Below are 22511 nucleotides of genomic sequence, written 5' to 3'. Positions count from 1 at the left end.
TGAAATGTTCCAGATTTAAACACTTGGTATAACCATGATACCAATACCTGATTGGCTTGGATTCTAAAGACAGAAAATATTTTGGCTAAAAGGAAAGACTAAAACTGACATCGAATAAAACTGGACTCAAACTATAAAGGGGAAAAAATGAAACTAAGATTAAAATCTAAAGTAGCTGCCAAAATGAACACTGTGAGTGCATGAGTGAGATTTATGACTACACATTTTCTGATATATTATGGGGTTTTTTTGCATTTATTTGAGAGGATGGGACAGTTGACAGAGCAGGAAGCTGGGGGAGAGAGTGGAAGGCTACATGCAGGAAAGGAGCTGCAGGTTGGACGAAAACCTTGGCCGTCCACTTGAGGACTATGTCCTCTGTGCGTGGAGCTTCTGACTTAACCTCTGGGCCAAACTGCTGCCACATTCTGAAAGAAATTTGAGCAGGGAATCAAGGTGACTTGCAGGCGAATTGATTTACCAATCAAATACCCTGTAAAAAAAAAGGGGGGGGGGGGGGGGGGGGGGGGGTATTCACGGCAAATATATTATAGTAACAGAGCTGCAGTCAACTTTCACATTGAATGTGTCATCATCATGTTATTCAGAATCTTTACATAACACAGTTAAAAGTTTAATTACCTTTGAACTAGTTTTAGTGAACCAAGTGAGCGGGTAACTAGAACTCACAACTGGAGGATAAATATAGTTAGACTTGGAATTCATTGTAATGATTGTATGTCATATCCTCGCTCCTCTTTTCATGATATCCAAACAGATCCTTGGAGGATGGTAGTTACAGCAGTGCTCTGTGTGCAGAGGTAGTCTCCTGAAGTGAGTTTCACACAGGTAATTCTCTGCTTGACAGTCAGAGGAGGCCTCGGTGAATAGCCACGACCCAGCTGAGGAGGAGAGCTACATGTGAGCGGGGAATTGAACACAGCCCCGTCGCCACTTTGCCGACAAGCCCCGAGTAATCACACTCTCGAGCTCGCTGCCGCCAATTAATTCAACCTTGCTTTCCCCCAGAACACGCCCACACACACACATTTACACACGCATATACACACTCCAAGGACTGTGGGGGGATAAGAGGAGGGTCACCCATGTGACACCCAGCTGCAACTCTAATGAGTCTGGTTTTATGAGGGGAGCACGAGGGGGGATCTGAGCGTGTGTGGATGTGTATTTATGGGCATTGTGTGGGTGAAGGGGTGGGGCGTCTGTTATTTATGTCTAAGACAGCTCACTGTCTTTCCAAGACTACACTCTGCATGAAAGAACTCAATTTCTCCTTTTTTTTTTTTTTACTAAACTGGCATTTTTTATTTATTCATGCAGTTTGTCCTGCATGCTTATGAATATGAAGTGTTCATTAGTATACTCATCTCTGAAGTATGTTAGCCTCCAAAGTGTTTTTCTCATTCAAAAAAACATTGAAGAAAACCCAAAGATGCTGCTGCTTCTGAGATATTTCCTGAAAACTACAGACGGAAACATCTGTCTCTTATTGCACATCACACTGAGGGTGCAGGCAGCAGAAGACAGTGTGTGATGTGTGATGTGTGATGTGTGGTGTGTGTGTGTGTGTGTGTGTGTGTGTGTGTGTGTGTGTGTGTGTGTGTGTGTGTTTGTGTGCACATCTTCAGGTACTTCTTGATTTTATTCATGATACCATGATCACCACTTTGTAGAGAAAGTCAAGTGATGGTTGCTCTGTTGTGTTTCGTATTACCTGCCACAGAGCGCAGACACACATTTATCTCTTCACTGCAGTGACCACACACACACACACACACTTTAAATAGTCAAAGTATCAACAATAAATGAGCTAAATACTGTTAGGCTTTCAAAATCTTTTGACATAAACACAAGGTACTCCTGCTCTAATAAAAGGATATGCTATAAGTGAAGTAATCAATCCCCTCGTCCCAGTATTTATGTTCTGCTGATAGGTCACATAGCCCACCACATGGCCTCTAAGGTCCCCCGCAGCCCAGATCTGAAGATAGATGAGGCAGAGCCAGCACATCAGTGTCATCAAGTTGGCTCCCCCCTTCACAATGTTTCATCAAGACTCACGACACCTCAGAGAGGCTCAGCAGTTAGGCCCAGATCCCAGAATCACCCTCTCCATGCTACCTTCTTCACCCCATCCCACCCACACGTTAAAAAGACAAAGAAAAGTACGCTCTACCTCCCCCTCTCCTGTTTCCTGAGGGAACAGAGGAGAGAACAGAGAATGTATCTGAAAAAATATGTAAGAAAGAGGAGGGGGAAGGCAGAAGCATGGGGAGGAGCTTGTTAGACTGTATCTCATCTCTGAGATGTTAGACTGTACAAATATAACAATACATTATAATTAGGTCACTTCTCATTTATGTTCAGACAACAAAACAAGGAGTCAGGAGGTTCTAGTGAACATACCTAACCAAAAACTTAACCAGTAACTGATCAACTCTTTTATTTCTCAGTTCAAGATGATGATCTCAAACTACTTCACTGCAAAATGCACCTTCCCTTTTTTTTGGATTATGCATTTTTCTGCATCCAGGTTTTATTAAAAATGAGGGAAACCTTAAACTTTTTAAGAATGTAAAATGCATGAATGGTTATGTAACTTAAAACAAGTCATCAGTGCTGATTTGCCCGAGATCCCCAGCTCTGTTCATCTCAGTGAAAGTCCTGCTGTTCATTAACCCATAAATAGACCTCTAGCTGCAACTCAGGGAGAATTTTCACGTCGTCATACTTTGTCACCTGACCTTAGCCACATTCAACATTTGGAATACAGGACAAGCACAGATGAACCTTCATTTTTTTAAATGTGACAGAATGGTCACTAATAACTGACTTTAAAGTTACATTAAAACATCCAGAGGACAGTGTTGACTGAATCAAGAGTGGTGCTCAATGCATCATATTTTAACTGTACAGACAAGAACAAGCTGCTGCACTCAATGAACTGAGACTGCTCTCATTATTTGATCTTTAGCCTCATCTTACTATCTCTATTTACTAAAACACACACACACACACACACACACACACACACACACACACACACACACACACACACACACACACACTCACACACACTCACACTCACACTCACACACACTCACACACTCACAGATCTATATGTCCACCGCAGGCTGTCAGAGCCTGTCGATAGTTTGGGAGCGTCCCGTCCTACAATGCTCACACTCCAAACAATAACATGTAATTAATATGTGAGTGAACAAAAAGACACACTGAGGTCAACATACACACACACACACACACACACACACTGTCACTCTGCACACACAACCCTCTCTACTTCATCTCTAAACTGTGACGCACAAACTTCCAACTGAAGATCCTTCTGTGCACCACACAGAGGACTGACCCCTCGTTCTTCCTCGCAATAAAATGTGCTGCTTTTTTTATTTAAGTGTCATTACTCAAATTCAGTTACCATGGTGACACTTGAGGAGGTGTTTCTGCCCTTGCCTCTGAAAAAAAAGACAGGTAATTGGTAGTCTCCCTTTGTTTCCGTGGCAACAATAACTAAGCCCTACCATCCACTTCTTTTTTCCTCTCCTTCCTCCCTCCCCGTCTCTTCTCTGTCTGGTGTCTGTTTAAAGGTCAATGTGGACCTTTCGTCCCTGCTGGACAGCGAAGACAAGAAGTCCAAAAACAAGAGGGGGGTTCTCCCAAAACACGCCACCAACATCATGCGCTCCTGGCTCTTCCAGCATCTCATGGTGAGAAAACAAAGAAGAGGTGGAGTGTGTGAGGGGGACTTTTTAAAGGAGGTGGTAGCTATGAAGGTAAAGAAAGTCAGAGAGATGTGTGGAGACAGTTTTACTCAGAGTAAGAGTTCAAACTATGTTACGCTGCTCAGCTAACCCAGGGAGAGTCTAAAGACCATTAGAGCCAAGAGCAACTGTATTTCTGTTTGGCAGTAAAGGGTTAAACTGTGATGAGAGTTATGAATTCTTTCTGCTTTCAGCACCCGTACCCCACAGAAGACGAGAAACGACAGATCGCAGCTCAGACTAATCTTACCCTCCTGCAAGTGAACAACTGGTAAGATGCTGTCCTCCTGTGGACAAACACACAATCACATCATCTTTATAATCACCACCTTATCTTATCATATGATCCTATGAAGTAAAGATCTGGCATTGATTTTCGTTTCACTTTTAAAGTTATGATTATTATCATTATTATTATTATTCTAAAGTTGTCTTTTGTTTTGTCTTGTGGTCTCTTGAATGGACTCCAGAAAGAATACTTGTCACTGCTGTATGAACTAACAGAGGTCCTACTGTATATAAATGAATACATTAACCAGAGGCTTTTTATGAAATGAACCTGAGCTCATGCTCCTCAGCCCATATATGACACTATGGCGCCATCTGCTGGACATATCAAGCACGTACATAAAAATTCAAACTGCTCCCTTCTTTTAATGCAACGCTTCTTAATTCTTCATGAAGGATGAGGATTTTATTTTCGAATTTTTTTAGTTGGGTGCGGATTTAGTCTAATAGTTAAGTCGCACACCCATAAAAAAGTTTTTTTTTTAGTGTGGGTTCAAATAGTGTGGTTGTCACATTAACACTCATTGAGCTTGGACTTGACTGTCAGTGTTTTCCTCCTTATTTACAGTTTTAAGAGCTTTTATCGATATTTTGCTGATATTTACAGTGGGATTTTAAAATAGCAGTTGGTGGTGCTGAATTAGCTCTTGTGTTAGTCCAATCACAGTACACTTACAACACTCTAAGTCCCTCCTGTGATAGGAGAGTACCTACTCTGAAGCAGGAAGTAAAATGGTCCCTCTAAATGGGGTTCTATTAACTAAAACAGTTCATAGTTCCTGCAGTGCAGAATCAGTTAATAAGAGGGAGACTTTCTTCATTTCCTGGAACTATTACAAAGTTCCTGTGATCCAAAAGTGCCTACTGTCAAGGTTAAAGAACAGCAGGATTAAGGCAAATGTACTACAAAAAACACAACACACACACTCACCTATGCTCTCTGCTTTGCTGCTGTTTGCTGTCCATCCTCACCCTTCCAGTTTGTGTCACCTATGTGTATGATGGTCTTCATCATCAGTGTGTTTTAATGAGTCCCAAAGTGTAACTTTTCACTCATGGCTCAGTTTTTACAGCAGGTGGTGCCACTTCTTGACAGCTTCAGACACTCAAGGTTATAGAAAGTTTAATAACTCTTTTGTTAGGGTTCATTATATTTCTTCTCGCCACAGGAGCCTCATTTGTCAACAAAGCTGTTGATCAAGGCATGAAACCCCCTTTTCTAAGCACCACATAAAACTGAAATTTTCAGAAAAAAAGACTTAAACATAACTAGGTACAAAATGGGCTAAGGGCCTGTGTCCACTAACAGTGGTTTTAATGCTGGCAGCACCTCTTTTCTTTTTAGAATCAGTGCAATTCAGTGTATCCAAGGCTAAGCGGTCTAAGCACCAAAAGCCCTTCATTATGAGTCAGCTGTTATTTGTAGCTGCACTTAAAGTCCTTGCTTATCAATCACTGAGGGTACGATTTTCTATGTCAAGAGCTGCTACGAATACTACCACAAAATGTTTTCTTTACGTTATACTTTTTGGGGCATTTTCACCTTTATTGATAGGACAGCTGTATATGGTGCACACACTTTAACTGTGATGCCATTGGTGCCCCCCACTACCATGTCATTTATACCAATTGTTTTATGTTATTTAAATTTCCTTGAATAAAACCAAATATGAAGCATACAGAGCATTTGAAAACAGACTTTATGATTACTAGTTAGGGAAATAGAAGTGCTGCAGAACAACTGTAGTAAGCTAGTAAAAGTAAGCACTGGTACCTGCAAACTCTAAAATTTAGTTTGTGGATGCTACCTCTGTAAAGTATTGTCAGTGGACACAGGCCCTTACTACAATTTTTTTATTTTGGGGCCTTTTATTCCCTCCTTCAGAGGGGAAAGGACAAGTTTAACCACAAGGCCAAACCCTGCAAAAATGTAATTTGACATGCATTTACATTTTGAAGCTCTTGTATGGAACTTTTGGTTTATTTGTATGAGTCCCAAAGTGTAACTTTTCACTCATGGTTCAGTTTTCACAGCAGATGAGCCGTGAGGTAGATTGTTGTGAATTATGTAGCTTGTAGAAACGGTTAAAAAGAAAGAGACTCTATCTGACTTCAGCTACCTATCCAAGCCTTTCTTTAACAGAGACAGGCGTATGTTTTTATTATAAGGAAAGCTCTCGCTGCAATCAGAGCAGCTGGAGGAGAGATGGAACAGAGGAATGTGTGTGTGTGCAAGATCTTACTCGGAACAGGTACATAAGAGAGGGGAGATCCACTTACTTATCTTTTGCAGATCATGACATTAGAGAGAGAAAGCCAAATGAAGCTGTATCATGCATCTCCATCATGTGTACAAAGCAGCTGGGGGCAGTAGTATGATCAGTGACATATGATGTTAGAGTGCAGTTAATCTGTCACATGAACTCTTTTGGTAGTCAGAACTAAAAAGTAAGGTATGTTGATCCAGCACAAAGTTAGAAGTTGTTGTACACACACTCTTTCCTGATTTTCTCTTAGGTTTTGTCAAACTGCGAAGCACTCTGCTCTCAAAGCCTCTGATGATAATTATAAAGATTTACCAAAGTGATGAGTATCCTGTGTGTATCCTGATCCCTGATCCCCTGCAATAATCCCTCCTTCTTCCCTTGTTTCTCACAGGTTCATCAACGCTCGTCGGCGTATCCTCCAGCCCATGTTAGATGCCAGTAATCCAGACCCGGCTCCCAAAGCCAAGAAGATGAAGTCCCAGCACCGTCCGACTCAGCGCTTCTGGCCTGACTCCATCGTAGCCGGAGTCCTGCAGACACACAGATCCCAATCAGGAAACAACTCAGACAGTAGGAAAACACTAACGTTAGAATAAAAATCCACATAGAAAAGTTTCTTCTAAAAAAGATTCAAAGTTGATCTTGTTATTTAAAGTTTAAAGTAAATTGTTGTCTTGTGTTTTATCTTGACTACTGGGTGCCTCTCTTGGCTCTTAGGGATGTGGGCGGGTGATATCAAAGCTCAGAAGTTTTTTGTCGTGTCGACATCTGAAGCTTCAAACATGTCTGTGTTTTGGAAAGTGCTTCTCCTAGAGTCAAAGTTTAGAAAGTTGTACTGCTAAGCTCTGAATAAAATTTAAAACAAAGAGAGGAACAGAAATATGGCAATGCACGTGTGAAAAAATTTAACAATGTTTGTAGCATTTATTTCTTATACAAAGCGAAATACAATCAAACTGATCAGGTTATTAAAAAACTGAATCATATTCTGCACATATCATAAAATGTCATACATTGAACACTGCAGTTTAAAATGAAGAGCCCATGTAGCTCCTGACTTATGCGAACCTCAAAGGTACATTTCTGCTTCATGCAAGCAACAACATCTTAGACAATGTATTATTCTTTACAGAACAAACTGCAAATGATTTTATATTCTTGATGTAGCAATTCCAAACTAATACATACAAAAACAATAAAGACATTCAGACTTCTTAGATTATTATTGCTTAGGTATAAGTCTAAAACTACACTTATCGATTGTAGTAAGGTGTGGGGTTACTTACCTCACTATGAAGGGCTGCTATAACTTAAACAGCCACAAGGTGTCACTCAGTTTTCTGAGTTGGACATAAAGGAAAGCCACAAAGCTTCATGTGGCCACAAAGCTGTAGCTGATATGTCGGTAAAAGTAAGAAATAATCATTCATGATACTTTTAAAAACAGCGTGTAGTACATGAGGACATTAACTGAGTTTGTTTAGTATGTAAACTACACTGTGTGCTCTCCTCTTGAGACAAGTTTGAAATAACGAGCTACAGTTTTTTCTAGTCAGGGCTAGTTGATTGTCTTATATTAAAACCTGACCTCAGACCAGATAAGCTGTGTGACATAGCTTTGGTTTCATAAGTGCCCATCCACTGTTTAACCTGCATTTTCCTTAAGGGCCAGCAGGGGGCACTGGTTGTAAAAGACAAGTCAGGTTGTTTCTCTCTACTTCATCCCTCAGTAATCATTTTTCCTAATGGATAAATGGACTCAGTCTCAGGTTTCAGGTCTCTTTCATACAGATCTGTGGTTTTTAAATATGTCCACATTAATGGGTTTACTGTAGGGTGTGGCTACCTTGTGATCCACAGGTAACTTGTCCACAAAGAAGGACACATATGAACACATACCCAGCCTTTAACTGTGTATTAAGATGGATGACTCTTCTTCACCTCCTCCAGTTGTATGGCAATAAAAGTAGATTATTCCCCACAATGGCAACTGACATAATGTAGTGGTTTCATTAGTAGGAGCCTGAGTCTGCAAAGTAGAGATTGGCTGGTAGAGCTGCCCAGCCCAGACCCCTCAGGCCGGTGCCGTCTACAGGGTGCCAGCTTCTTGACAGCTTCTGACACTCAAGGTTATAGAAAGTTTAATAACTCTTTTGTTAGGGTTCATTATATTTCTTCTCGCTGCAGGAGCCTCATTTGTCAACAAAGCTGTTGATCAAGAAATGAAACCCCCTTTTCTTAGCACCACATAACTAATTAAAACTAACATTTTCAGAAAAAAAAAAAGACTCTAACATAAATAAGTACAAAACGGGCTAAGGGCCTGTGTCCACTGATGGTGGTTTTCATTCTGGCAGCACCTCTTATCTCTTTAGGATCAGTGCAATTCGGTGTTTTCAAGGCTAAGCACCCTAAGCACCAAAAGGTAAGCATCTACCTGAATATTTACCCTCCTCACTCCTGTTTCTGTCTCCCTTCAGACCCTCTGAGTATGGACTCCCTCCACTCGCTGTCATCAGACTCAGCCACCCTGGCCATGCAGCAAGCCATGCTGGGAGCTGACGACTCCATGGACGGCACTGAGGAGGAGGAGGAAGAGGAGGAGGAGGAAGAAGAAGAGGAAGGAATGGAGGATGAAGAAGAGGAGGATGACGGGGAAGAGGACAACAGCAGGGAGAGACAAATGTCCGGTGTGGGAGGAGGAGGAAGAAGAGATCTGAGCATGGAGCACAGAGAGGAGCTGGAGTAAAGACGATGTGACCTCAGTCGTCCCCTCAGTGCAGCCTCGCTCTGACTCTGATACTAAGTGACTCTTGAGAGTGTGAAGAGCATCAAAGTCTTCTCCATCAGAGACTCTTCTTTAGAGCCACCACGGAGACTAATCAGACTCAACCACCACCATGATCATGATTATTAAGGACAGTTATTAGTTTAACGATGAATATGTGTTGTTTCATTCTAATATAGTACGTTTTCATGCAGTGGGCTCTTGAAATAATTGGATGGTAGCACATTTTTTTACTCTTTGGCTCTGAACTGAAAGGTTAGAGAGAACACTGCCAGTTTGATATTGAGGAAGTTTTCACAGATTTTAAAGGGAAGAATAAAAAAGACGATTGTGTTCAGAGAGCAGTGACATTTTGTAGGGAAAAGAAAATGCTGGGCAAGAGAATGAAGAGTCTGTAGTGGTTTCATATAAATTGATGATGTCTGCACAGTGAAAAGTTTTCACCATGTATGAAAGTCTGGTCTGTTCTCACTTCCAATTACAGCAGCATGGTCAGCGGCCCAATGCTTCAAATTTGGTGCTGTAGATTCATCTGTTATTTCTTCAGTTTGACTTCTGATTCAAAGCTTTGATGAACATTGAAATTTAAAACAGAGCTTAAAGAGTGAAAAAAATCAGACTGTGGAGACAGTTAGGGGCAGAGACACCAGCACACATGTTGTCATGAAGACTGTGGTTCAGTTCCCTTGTGAAGCCAAAGGGCGATGCTGACTTACCTTCGTTACAGGAGTTAGAGTTATGATGTATTATGATCGGGTGATTTTGCAGATTAAAATCTCACCAGGGTTAGCAAAATTGAAAAATGATTTATCCATACACCTAAAAGAAATAGTCTGTTTGATGCCACTGTTGGTGACACTTCCATGGAAAAGGATTTGTATCCGACTGCAGATAAATTATTATTAAACTGTAATTGAGGGTCCAGTTCAAACCTGATACTGGTTATTTCTCGTAATTCACATTGAAGTGAACATTTCCAGTGAAGATAACTTTAGACAAGGTGAATGGGACATCTGCAGGAATATTGATGTTGACAGTTCTGTCCTCATTCAGCTCTCCTTCTTCTCAAAGCTTTTATGTTAACACACCTTTAAACATAAATTAGGTAAATGTCTCAGCAGAGATGCTTTCACCAGCTCTGCTGCTGTTGTCTGCACTGCAGGACAGGATGTTGCTCCACTTTTCTATATCAGAGATGGTTGGGGTCCAGTAGCTCCTCAGGCTGCTTTAACTTCTGTGCCCGCTAAAGGCTGATTTATACTTCTGCGTCGCCCCTACGCAGCTGGGGCTGACGCAGACATGAGCACCACATACTTCTGCGTCGATGTGTCCATGTCGCGCAGCATTTCTCAGCCGAAACGCTTGAGGGCAGTGTGATAGCCGGTCGCCTCCATCCGGCCCCGCTACGATCTCTGTTTACTTTTCCACAGCAATTCAGAGCGGCTTATGTTAATCTACAGCTGATACATGTTGCTGTTAATCATACAGACATGATTACATGAAGAATAGAGAAGAGGAGATGAAATACACAGCTGATGTGCGGCTGATGCCCGGGATCCCGGAAGTGATGTATATACGGGAAACACAATGTCGCCGAGTGGATCAATCACAGGGCTTGCGCCCATCCGCGTCCATTCTACGCGTAGTTACATTTTGGAGGAGGTGCACGTCAGCTCCGTGCGTAAGCCTCTGCGTAGGCTATGCCGTCGATTCGATGCAGAAGTATAAATCAGCCTTAACTGTCTTTATTTCCCCACTCTCAAGACTAGCCTAAGACCACACCAATGTTTTTACCACAGTGTCAACAGGCAGGGTGGGAATGTGACAGACTACTTGATTTGACTGATGTGTAATTAAGTTGTACCTGATGTCACGTGATTTAATCACCATTGTTGTGGTCTTTTGACCCATCAGAATCAAGATTTAACACAGCAGGGTGATAGAATCAAGTAAATGAAGGCCTCAGATGCAGAACGCTTTGGCGGTAGTGCAGTCCCTGAACTCATTGTCTACTGTCTGATGTGGTTTATCTTGTCATAAATCTATATATTGAGATGTCTGAATGCAAGTTCAGCTAACAAACAGCTCTTAGACGTCATCTCTCATCCCCAACTCCATCGCTCTCCTCAAGTTGGACCTTTGCAGGTAAAGGAAAGTCATGGCTGAAGGTCCTTTATCGCTAACCTCTAGCTTCCCTCAAAGCCCAGAAAAGTTGGCGTCTGCTTCCTAAAGATAAATAGTCATTGACCGTAGTCCATAGGTTCAGAGACAGATGAGCTCTGGCTGATCTTGGTAATTAGAGGCTCAGAGCTGCTGACCTGGCTGCTGTTTTAGTCGGACTGAGGTGAAGAATGTGTTGGAGAGGAAACTAAATTGAATGTAATCAATCTCTGCATCCTGGCACATTGAAATGAGCTACAAAAAGGGCTGCAGGTTTCAAACTGTTACTTTGAAATGTCTGAACATACTTTGAACTTTTGAGTGACGGTCTTAACTTCACAGTTAAAGCGTTGTGTTGCTTCCTGAAGAAGGAGCAAGGAGCTCACAGAGAAAGGAAAAGACAGAGGTGTAATACTGTTTCAGTGTCTGTCCAAATATCTGCATAGAAGACTGTACACGTTGGCTTCCAGTGCTTGGACGTCATCCTTGCCTTTTAAATGACTCACGGGTTCTCAGGTTGAACAACACTTTCATTCAGCATGTCTCTTCATCCAGAGAGAATCGTCTGACTGACAGCTCCGGTGAACCTTTTAGAGCATGACCTTTAAAACAATCTTTTTCACTTATCCCACGAGCAAAAAAAAAAAAAAAAAAAAAACCTGTAGTAAACCAGTGAACACTGACTGCACATGTAGGCTGTACATTGGATTTTTCTTCATATGTTTGCTTTCTGGTGTTGAAGGTTTGCATATTTATTCAGTTCTGACTGTGTTTTCTCAGAGGGTAGCTCAAAGAACAAAGTGACATTTGCTTCTTGCATACTTCACAGTTTAACACTTCCCGAATGAGGCTCTGTGTATCCTGGTGGCCATGCACACACTGACTGTAACCCTTGACTCTGGAAATAATCACTTCTGTCACACAATGAAAGCGGAGCAAGAACAGCCAGACGCTACAAACCATCCCGCTCACGTCTCAACATCAAGAAAGAACACTTTGGGATCCCGACATGACAAACTTTTTAAGGAGCGACGATTTTTGAGGAAACTGAAAAACAAAGTAGTTATGTCTCTTTTGATTTTATGTGGAGGGTTTTGAAGAAACTGTGAAACACTTTCAGCTCTGTTTTGTACTAAAACACAGAAGATGAGTCACTCGTTTCTAATGTGAAGAAGTCTAGAAAAAGAAAACCATGTTTAATTGAATGTTCTGATTGTTCATTGTGAAGTTTGTTGCCCATTAATATTATTTTCTTGATTGTTTTTTTTTTAAATGGATCTTCCAGAGAAATCAAAAGACAATAGGACATATTTCTATTTCATTTGTACACTTTGTTGTCATAATCTATTGTGTTTCAATAGACCAATTTTAATAATTAAACATGTAAAGGTTCTGACTGACTTCCTGGTATCAAAGCTGAAATTCAGTTCATTGTAGGGCTGATGAGTGGTCAATGTTTACAGGTCAAAATGTCATCTACACGTGTCAAAATGTAAGTTTACACATTAACTCACACACCCTGTATAGAAGCTGTAATCCTGGGAGCAGGCGACCTGTGTTGGATTCCAACCCATTGTCCTCTGCTGCATGCCAGTCCCCATATGTCTCCCTGTCACACTGCATGTACCTGAAAGCAGTATTACAAAACTTGAATTAGATTCAAACACTGGTACACTTTTACATTCCAAACGGACACATTTGTATTCCAAGAGAATTAAATGGGAATGATAAATGTATACATTTCTGTAGTTATCTCTCGAACAAGTAAATACGGAAGGACAATATTAATAGTTGAAATCCTGACCTATAAAAATTAAGTTTTTGATATGATTAACAGAAATGAAACCACTTATAGTTATTTTTCAGTCCATCAGCTCTCATTGTATGGGTCAAAATTTAATGACAGCAGGAGAACATTGTGTTTACATGCAAGTCTGTCATCATCACTGCTCGCAGATTATCTTCACATGCAGCAACTGAGCAGTGATTAGATAATGTATTGTGTGGCCCAACAGAAGGAGACTCAGGATGGGGGTTCCGTCTCAGCGTCATTTGCCAGAGCTCATCTTGACCCAGTCTGTACCTGGAATTAGACAAGGGCATGGAAGAAGCTTACACAAGTGGAGTAGAAGGGGATAAGGAAAGAAGTTAATTGAAGTAGAGTAAGGGGATGAAGGGTGAAGAATCCAAGACAAACAGGTGGAGTAGGCTGGCTACATTTGAGTAGTCTTATGAGGTGATTGAGGCTGTGGTTTAGGCGTGGTCCTGCTCCCGAATTTAGTTAACACCTTAACTTTGTTAGTCGGAGCATGCAGCCTGCAGTCGCTGGGAGGTGATTGGGCTGAAAGTTTGAGCACAACACCGCAGAAGGGCAGCAGGACAAAGGACAGAGCAGAGGCAGAGAGCTGAAGTCTTACAGCTGAGAAAGACCGCCTGATGGTGAGGATATATTTGTCAGGTGACTGTGATAACAGTGCAGCTCAAGTCACTTTCCTTAACTAGCTCACAGGTGTTAGTCCCTTAGTGATTAAGTGGAATCAAATAAATCAGTGATAAAAAAAGAACTTTCCTAACATGATTATTGAGAATACATATGTGGAAGAAAAGCAGCAAACCAAAAGAATAAACAGGGTTCCCACTCTTTTCCAGAGATAATTTTCCAGGACATTTCCAGGACATTTTCATTGATGATCAAGCTGGTATGACCGTCTAAATTTAGTTCCTAATTTAGTTCCTAAATAGTCTAATATGTTCCTCTCAGTGGAAGTCTACATTGAAAGACATGTAGTCTATGGCTATGAATGAAATCATCTCTTACATACTTAAAAATGATGGCAAATTGATAATAGAATAATGCAACCACAGATGTACAGCACTTCACTTTATTAGTATAACCAAGTAACAATGATGGGCAACTCTCATCTCAGCTTTCTCTTTTCTCAAAAAATATAAAATGAGCTAAGAAAAAAACAAAAGAACCAGCAAAGGAATCAGGAAGCTGCCTTACTGAAATAATTAAATAATAATAATGATCAGAGGATCAGTGCATTAATGACCTAAATAGAACTGAATGACAAAAATGGCCACAAATGTTTCTCAACTCAACTCAGACTCAAAATATACCTGCTTAATCATGATATTCATCCTGCTAAGTGGTCAATATAAAACAAAGCAAATGTCACATTTTTTATTTGAGCTACCGTAAACTCTGAAAAAATCTCACCGGTGTAAAGACGCACTCTGTATTTGAAGATCTCTCAGAGATTAAAATAAATGTAAACTGTCTTCCTGCATGGCAATGTCTATTATGATCAGGGATGTCTACAACGTGGAGTTTCTGTGCAGCTGTGTCGCTCTTTTTGCTCCGTTTGTTTTCACTATTGGGAGTTTGCACTCCTGCTAGGTAGAGCAGGGCTTCTCAAACTTTTTGGAGCCAGGGACCCCTTACAGGTGAGAAAATTGTCCATGGCCCCCTCATAATTGTAACACAGATTAAGCAGATTAGTGATGTGTCATGATCAAAAGCTGCGGCTCTGAGAGCCGATGCTTTATAGTGAATCAGAAGAGCCGGCTCGCATCAAGAGAGTGCTCAGCCCCAGCTCTGCTCACAGCAGAACTTTGTTTTGATAGGTCAGCATGGCGGCCATGCAGCTAATCATATGTGAGGATATAGGATACAGGTGATGGAGGGGAGGCTGTGTATCCTGGCTTCATCTGTTCCTTCAGAGAGAGTCTTCTTGAAGACCGGGCAAATACTCACTGAGAGGAGGGATCAGATCAGCCCATCCAAGCTGAGGCATCTGATTTTTCTCTATGCCAACCTGAGGACATTAATAATGTTTGCTTGAGTTTGGTTCTGGTTCTGTTTGCTTGAGTTTGGTTCTGGTTCAGTTTGCTTGAGTTTGGTTCTGGTTTTGGTTCAGTTTGCTTGAGTTCGGTTCTGGTTCTGTTCTGGTTCTGTTCTGGTTCTGTTCTGGTATGGTTCTGGTTCGGTTCTGTTCTGGTTCGATTCTGGTTCAAGTCTGGTTCGGTTCTGGTATGGTTCTGGTTCGGTTCTGGTACGGTTCTGCTTCGGCTCTGGTACGGTTCTGGTACGGTGCTGGTTCGGTTCGGTTCTGGTTCGGTTCTGGTTCAAGTCTGGTTCCAGTCTGGTTCGGTTCTGGTACGGTTCTGGTACGGTTCTTGTTCGGTTCTGGTTCGGTTCGGTTTCGGTTCGGTTCTGGTTCAGTTCTGGTACGGTTCTGGGTCGGTTCTGGTTCGGGTCTGGTTCGGGTCTGGTTCGGGTCTGGTTCGGGTCTGGTTCGGTTCTGCTTTGGTTTTGGTTCGGTTCTGGATCTGTTTTGTTCTGGTTCGGTTCTGGTACGGTTCTGGTTTGGTTCTGGTTCAGTTCTGGTAGGGTTCTGGTTCTGTTCTGGTTGCGTTCGGTTCTGGTTCTGTTCTGTTACTGTTCTGGTTCTGTTCTGGTTCTGTTCTGGTATGGTTCTGGTTCGGTTCTGTTCTGGTTCGATTCTGGTTCAAGTCTGGTTCGATTCTGGTATGGTTCTGGTACGGTTCTGGTAAGGTTTTGCTTCAGCTCTGGTACGGTTCTGGTACGGTTCTGGTTTGGTTCGGTTCTGGTTCGGTTCTGGTTCGGTTTTGGTTCAAGTCTGGTTCAAGTCTGGTTCGGTTCTGTTTCGGTTCTGGTATTGTTCTGGTGCGGTTCTTGTTCGGTTCGTTTCTGGTTCGGTTCCGGTTCGGTTCTGGTTCAGTTCTGGTAGGGTTCTGGTTCGGGTCTGGTTCGGGTCTGGTTCGGTTCTGCTTTGGTTTGGGTTCGGTTCTGGATCTGTTGTGTTCTGGTTTGGTTCTGGTTTGGTTCTGGTTCAGTTCTGGTTCAGTTCTGGTAGGGTTCTGGTTCTGTTTTGGTTGAGTTTGATTCTGGTTCTGTTTGCATTAGTTTAGTTCTGGTTCTAAACCTAACCATAACCCTAACCCTAACCCTAACCCTAACCCTAAACCTAATCATAACCCTAATCCTAACCCTAATTACAACCCTAACCCTAACCCCAACACTAATCACATCCCTAACCCTAATCACAACCCTAACCCCAATCACAACCCTAACCCTAATCATAACCCTAATCACAACCCTAACCCTAATCATAACCCTAACCCTAATCACAACCCAAACCCCAATCACAACCCTAACCCTAATCACAACCCTAACCTTAATCATAACCCTAATCACAACCCTAACCCTAACCCTAATCAAAACCCTAACCCTAACCCTTATCACAACCCTAACCCTAACCCTAATCACAACCCTAACCCTAATCATAACCCTAACCCTAACCCTAATCACAACCCTAACCCTAACCCTAATCACAAGTTCTGGTTCTAAACCTAACCATAACCCTAACCCTAATCCTAACCCTAACCCTAAACCTAATCATAACCCTAATCCTAACCCTAATTACAACCCTAACCCTAACCCCAACACTAATCACATCCCTAACCCTAATCACAACCCTAATCACAACCCTAACCCTAACCCTAATCACAACCCTAACCCTAATCATAACCCTAATCACAACCCTAACCCCAATCACAACCCTAACCCTAATCACAACCCTAACCCTAATCATAACCCTAATCACAACCCTAACCCTAACCCTAATCACAACCCTAACCCTAATCACAACCCTAACCCTAACCCTAATCACAACCCTAACCCTAATCATAACCCTAATCACAACCCTAACCCTAACCCTAATCACAACCCTAACCCTAATCACAACCCTAACCCTAATCTTAACCGTAATCACAACCCTAACCCTAATCACAATCCTAACCCTAACCCTAATCAATACTCCAACCCTAACCCTAATCACAACCCTAACCCTAATCACAACCCTAACCCTAATCATAACCCTAATCACAACCCTAACCCTAACCCTAATCACAACCCTAACCCTAACCCTAATCATAACCCTAACCCTAACCCTAATCACAACCCTAACCCTAATCACAACCCTAACCCTAACCCTAATCACAACCCTAACCCTAATCACAACCCTAACCCTAATCACAACCCTAACCCTAATCACAACCCTAACCCTAATCATAACCCTAACCCTAATCACAACCCTAACCCTAATCATAACCCTAACCCTAATCTTAACCGTAATCACAACCCTAACCCTAATCACAATCCTAACCCTAACCCTAATCAATACTCCAACCCTAACCCTAATCACAACCCTAACCCTAACCCCAACCCTACACCTAACCCCAACCATAACCCTAACCCTAATCAATACTCCAACCCTAACCCTAATCACAACCCTAACCCTAATCATAACCCTAATCACAACCCTAACCCTAACCCTAATCACAACCCTAACCCTAACCCTAATCATAACCCTAACCCTAACCCTAATCACAACCCTAACCCTAATCACAACCCTAACCCTAACCCTAATCACAACCCTAACCCTAACCCTAATCACAACCCTAACCCTAATCACAACCCTAACCCTAACCCTAATCACAACCCTAACCCTAATCATAACCCTAACCCTAATCACAACCCTAACCCTAATCACAACCCTAACCCTAATCATAACCCTAATCATAACCCTAACCCTAACCCTAATCACAACCCTAACCCTAATCACAACCCTAACCCTAATCACAACCCTAACCCTTATCCTAACCCTAATCACAACCCTAACCCTAATCACAACCCTAACCCTAATCACAACCCTAACCCTAATCATAACCCTAATCACAACCCTAACCCTAACCCTAATCACAACCTTAACCCTAATCACAACCCTAACCCTAATCACAACCCTAACCCTAACCCTAACCCTAATCACAACCCTAACCCTAATCATAACCCTAATCACAACCCTAACCCTAATCATAACCCTAATCACAACCCTAACCCTAACCCTAATCACAACCCTAACCCTAAGCCTAATCATAACCTTAACCCTTACCCCAACCCTAATCACAACCCTAACCCTAACCCTAATCACAACCCTAACCCTAACCCTAGTCACAACCCTAACCCTAACCCTAATCACAACCCTTACCCTAACCCTTATCACAACCCTAACCCTAACCCTAACCCTAATCACAACCCTTACCCTAACCCTAACCCTAATCACAACCCTAACCCTAATCATAACCCTAGGATCAAGGTGAGAATGATGTTGTAACAGAATAAATGCACACAATTGTGCAATTATAAGGCTTCTCATAAAAACACTGTACTTAAAAGGATTTTCAACACAAACCATTAGTTTTTGCAAAATTAAGGTAAAATATACGGCTACAAAAGATCCTAAATTAAGAGCCGTTCGGGAGTCGAAAGCGCCGGCTCTTCTTTGGGGGCCGAGTCAAAAGAGCCGGCTCTCTTAAAAGAGCCCAGCTTCCCATCACTAAAGCCCATGCTTACTACCATTTGCACTCTTAGTTGCCCTTGGAACTATTTGTATTGTAAAACGTATCAATGTAAATACTTCAGACCTGTACCATAGTGATAAACAGATAACACTTCAATTTGAATCAAGTAAATACCACTTGTATACTTTAAAACAGAGGGTCATTTCATTCCTTGTGGACTCAACATGACAGCATTTATACTTTTCAAGTAATTGATCTTAAACGCTTTCAGAAAATTAACAGTAGCAAGACTCACATATCCCTTCGAGCCACCAAATGGTATCATAACAATGGTGTATGCTGTTTTGTAATGACACAGCCCAATTTTATGATTTACTAGAAATGTATTCAAATTATTTCACGGACCCCCACGCTATGGTTCGCAGTTCCCCAGGGGTCCCAGGACCCCACTTTGAGAACAACTGAGCTAGAGTACGGTAATTGAGCCAAATGTACCATAAAACATAAACAATATACCCCCATTTTCTGTGAATGCATGATTCTGAAGTGAAGGAGAAAAGATGTGAAAAAAGTTGTGCAGTGTTGCTGTCTTTTCCAGCACAGCGTGCACTCAACTTTCAATGAATGGGGATGTGTTTTGTTAATAGGGTCAGGTCGCACGCAGCCATGTTGGAATACTTTTCAGGGACTATATGTGATTTTCCAGGACATTTTACTTTTTCTCCCATTTTCCAGGTGTTTTCCAGTACTGGAAAACTGGTTTTCCAGGTTTTCCAGGTTTTCCAGGTTTTCCAGGACGCATGGGAACCCTGAATAAACCTGCGAGACAACTGAGTGTTCTCTGATACATCTGAACCAGGATTAAAATGGACTTGGACTTTTGTGTGTGTGAGTGAGACTTTTAAACCCTCTCAGGCTCTGCCTCATTGTGTCTCCAGATTAGAGAGTTGGTAAATATTGGTTTACTTCCCTCATGTTCCTGTTACATGTAGTCTCCCACCCACTGCTTATTGCTGCAGCCTGTGATTTACCTCTCTGAAGAACACCCACCCAAACGCTCTCCCACCTTTAACTGCCCGCTGCCATGAGAGAGCCCAGCAGAGCACAGACCACAGGGCCCAGCCTCTGAATTAGGATCCAGCTCCCTCAGAGGAAACGATAATCACGCCTGTGGGTGTGCTTCATTGTATTGTTTTTACATGGCTTGTTCACTGGGGCGTAATTACATCCTTGCATTGTTCCCACCCTCCTGGAAAGGTCAATCTTTAATTGCATCAACACGTTACTAGAAGAAACCTTTCATCCATCAGCAGCATTCAGCAGATGAGTCAGCTCTAAGGTCTCAAATAATACTGTATGCAACATGTGATGAGGTCAGGTATTGTCAGAGGGGACAGAAGTCCACATCCTGTACTTGAGGAAAACTTTGGGTACAGGTGCAAAAGAAAGACTCTTTGTCCTCTATTCTGATGTAAAAGTGAACATGTCCGGGATCTCAAATGAGTTTCTGTTTGAAATAAAAAGTCATCCTCTGAAGGACATTTATGAAGTTAAGGTGTTAACTTAGATTCGGGAGCAGGACCACGCCTAAACCACACCCTCAATCACCTGACAAGCCTTCTTAAACGTAGCCAGCCTACTCCAACTGCTTGTCCGTGATTCTTCAAAGACGGACAGACCGTGCTTCAGGCATCACCGCTCAGATTTCGGGGCAAAGGAAAAAGCAACAAACTCACCATGGAGCTTCATCTGTACGGCTCCGGCGTTGATCTTTATGGTTAACCTTCCATGCAGAGTATCCCTCTCTCGGAGACGGGCAGTCACACCACAGCCGGTAGTCGCAGCGGAGCCGCCTGCGCCCCGGTTCAGCATGCCGCGGCCGCGTCGTACCCATTCATGCTTCCCGAACAAGGTGTCGCCTTCTCCAAGAGGTGCACAGGCTTCGTCCTCATCGCCAGGGAGAGCCGCGGACCGGAGGCGCCCCAGGCTCCGCCGAAGCATACCGTACCTGTCCTCTCCACGTCCTTCCCACTGCTCCGTCACCGGTAATCCATCACGGGGCGATGCGCCCCCTTCCTCGCGACCGGCTCCACGTTCTCCACAGGAGTCCGACCGCAGGAACTGGACCGTCGCTTGCTTGCGACGCTTCCTCAACCTCGAAAGGCGTTCTCCTCCTCGGCAATGACAACATGGTCGGATCGTTCCATTCGTACTCTTCATTCATTGACGCCACAGCGTCATAAACCGAACTTCCCGCGCTTCCTGCTTCCTCACCTGGGCCTCCTACCGCCAGCGACGTCAGGCGTGACGTCAGGCGTGACGTCAGGCCTCAGCCGCTCCCACAGCCTCTACCGGCATCATCGGCTCCCCCTGGTGGGGATCAGGTTGTATCTCCCCCTGTGCCTGCTCCCTCTGTGTCTGACTTCTCTCGGGCTATCACAGCCTTCTTTACATCCCGTGTCCGCAGGCTTCACAAACTCCCCTTGCACATGCATCCTTTCATCCCATCATCCCTTCCTCTACCCTTCCTTCAGCCACCCACAGCAATACGGCTTCTGTTCCCCCTCTTCCCACCATAGCCAGCTCCTCAGCTCCATCAGGAGCCCCTTCACAGTTAAATGGAACTGGCTATCCTCGACCCCCTCTTTTCCTACTGACCTCTCCTTTCACCCCTCCCTCCCCATCCCCACCCCCTCCCTTCCCCAATACCCAAATGTTTTCTTGCACTCTGTCGACGCCTTCGCTCTCGCCACAGCGGCACTACCCATCCGGCCAGCTTCTGCTGTTAACTGCATCTCACCTGTCTCACCTACATTACGCCATCTGGAGTGAGATCGGGTTGTGTCGCCCCTGTGCCTGCTCCCTCTGTGTCCGACTTTTCTTGGACTATCACCGTTTCTCTACATTCCTGTGTCCGCAGGCTGCACACAATCTCCTTGTACATACGTCCCTTCATCCCCTCATCCCCTCACCCCTTCATCCCCTCACCCCCTCATCCCCTCACCCCCTCATCCCTTCATCCCCTCACCCCCTCATCCCTTCATCCCCTCACCCCTTCATCCCCTCATCCCTTCATCCCTTCATCCCCTCATCCCTTCATCCCGTCCTCTTCCCCTCTTTCCGCCGCTCATGGCGATATGGCTTCCGTTTCCCCTCCACTACGCAATCTGCATCGTTCCTGGGGCTCAATCTTCCTCTCCAACCCCCTCACGCAATCTGGGGCCGTTCCCATATCACGCAAACTTAGCTTCGGCGGTTGTTTCAGGGGACGTTGGTTCGCTGCCACCTGGCCTCCAGGGCTAACGTCCTTCGATTCCGCATCCCAGTCTCCTTCATCCGCTTTAATGACCTGTTTCTCATCACCATTGCGTCCATATTTTGGGGTCCCGAATGGTTAAGAAAGTCAATACTCATACACTCTGATAACACGGCAGTCGTCGAAATCATCAGCCAGGGCCGTCACACTCCCCAGTCATTATGCCGTTTCTGCGCAGAACCGCATTAATCTCAGCCCACCATCAGTTCATTCTCAGAGCAGATCAGAATCCTGGTTATCTCAACACCATCGCTTATGCACTCTCATTCTCTTTTCAGAAATTCAGACTTTGGCCCCAGAATCCGATCCGCATCCCATACCAGTCCCATTGTTTTCAGCAACAATATTCAGCTATCTCCACAGCTAGTGAACCTCTCTCATCTCACATGAAGCTTCCTCAACAGCCTCGCTCCAAGCACTATTTGAATGAGCCTGATCGTTGATATTCTGCGCGTCACACATGTGCCAGTATTCCATTCCGTCAGTTATATGCATTTTGT

General features: G+C 43.3%; 1 protein-coding gene across 4 annotated transcripts in view; it reads left to right on the top strand.

The window, feature by feature from the left end:
• Positions 1-11978, top strand: part of pknox2 (pbx/knotted 1 homeobox 2) — a 119185-nt gene extending 107207 nt beyond the window's left edge. For 3 of the 4 annotated variants that reach the window (XM_034682793.1, XM_034682794.1, XM_034682795.1), the window contains 4 exons: positions 3630-3815; positions 3998-4074; positions 6750-6928; positions 8839-11978. In XM_034682793.1, coding sequence (XP_034538684.1) covers positions 3630-3815; positions 3998-4074; positions 6750-6928; positions 8839-9107 — 711 coding nt within the window. In that variant the 3' untranslated portion in view covers positions 9108-11978. The remainder of the gene's footprint in view (positions 1-3629; positions 3816-3997; positions 4075-6749; positions 6929-8838) is intronic. The other variant, XM_034682796.1, reaches the window with a different exon arrangement.
• The last annotated feature ends 10533 nt before the right edge of the window (positions 11979-22511 follow it).

Source organism: Notolabrus celidotus, chromosome 5, assembly GCF_009762535.1.
Source record: "Notolabrus celidotus isolate fNotCel1 chromosome 5, fNotCel1.pri, whole genome shotgun sequence".
Classification (NCBI taxonomy): Eukaryota; Metazoa; Chordata; class Actinopteri; order Labriformes; family Labridae; genus Notolabrus; species Notolabrus celidotus.
The sequence above is the reverse complement of the archived record's forward strand: the minus strand, read 5'-3'. Positions and strand labels throughout refer to the sequence as shown.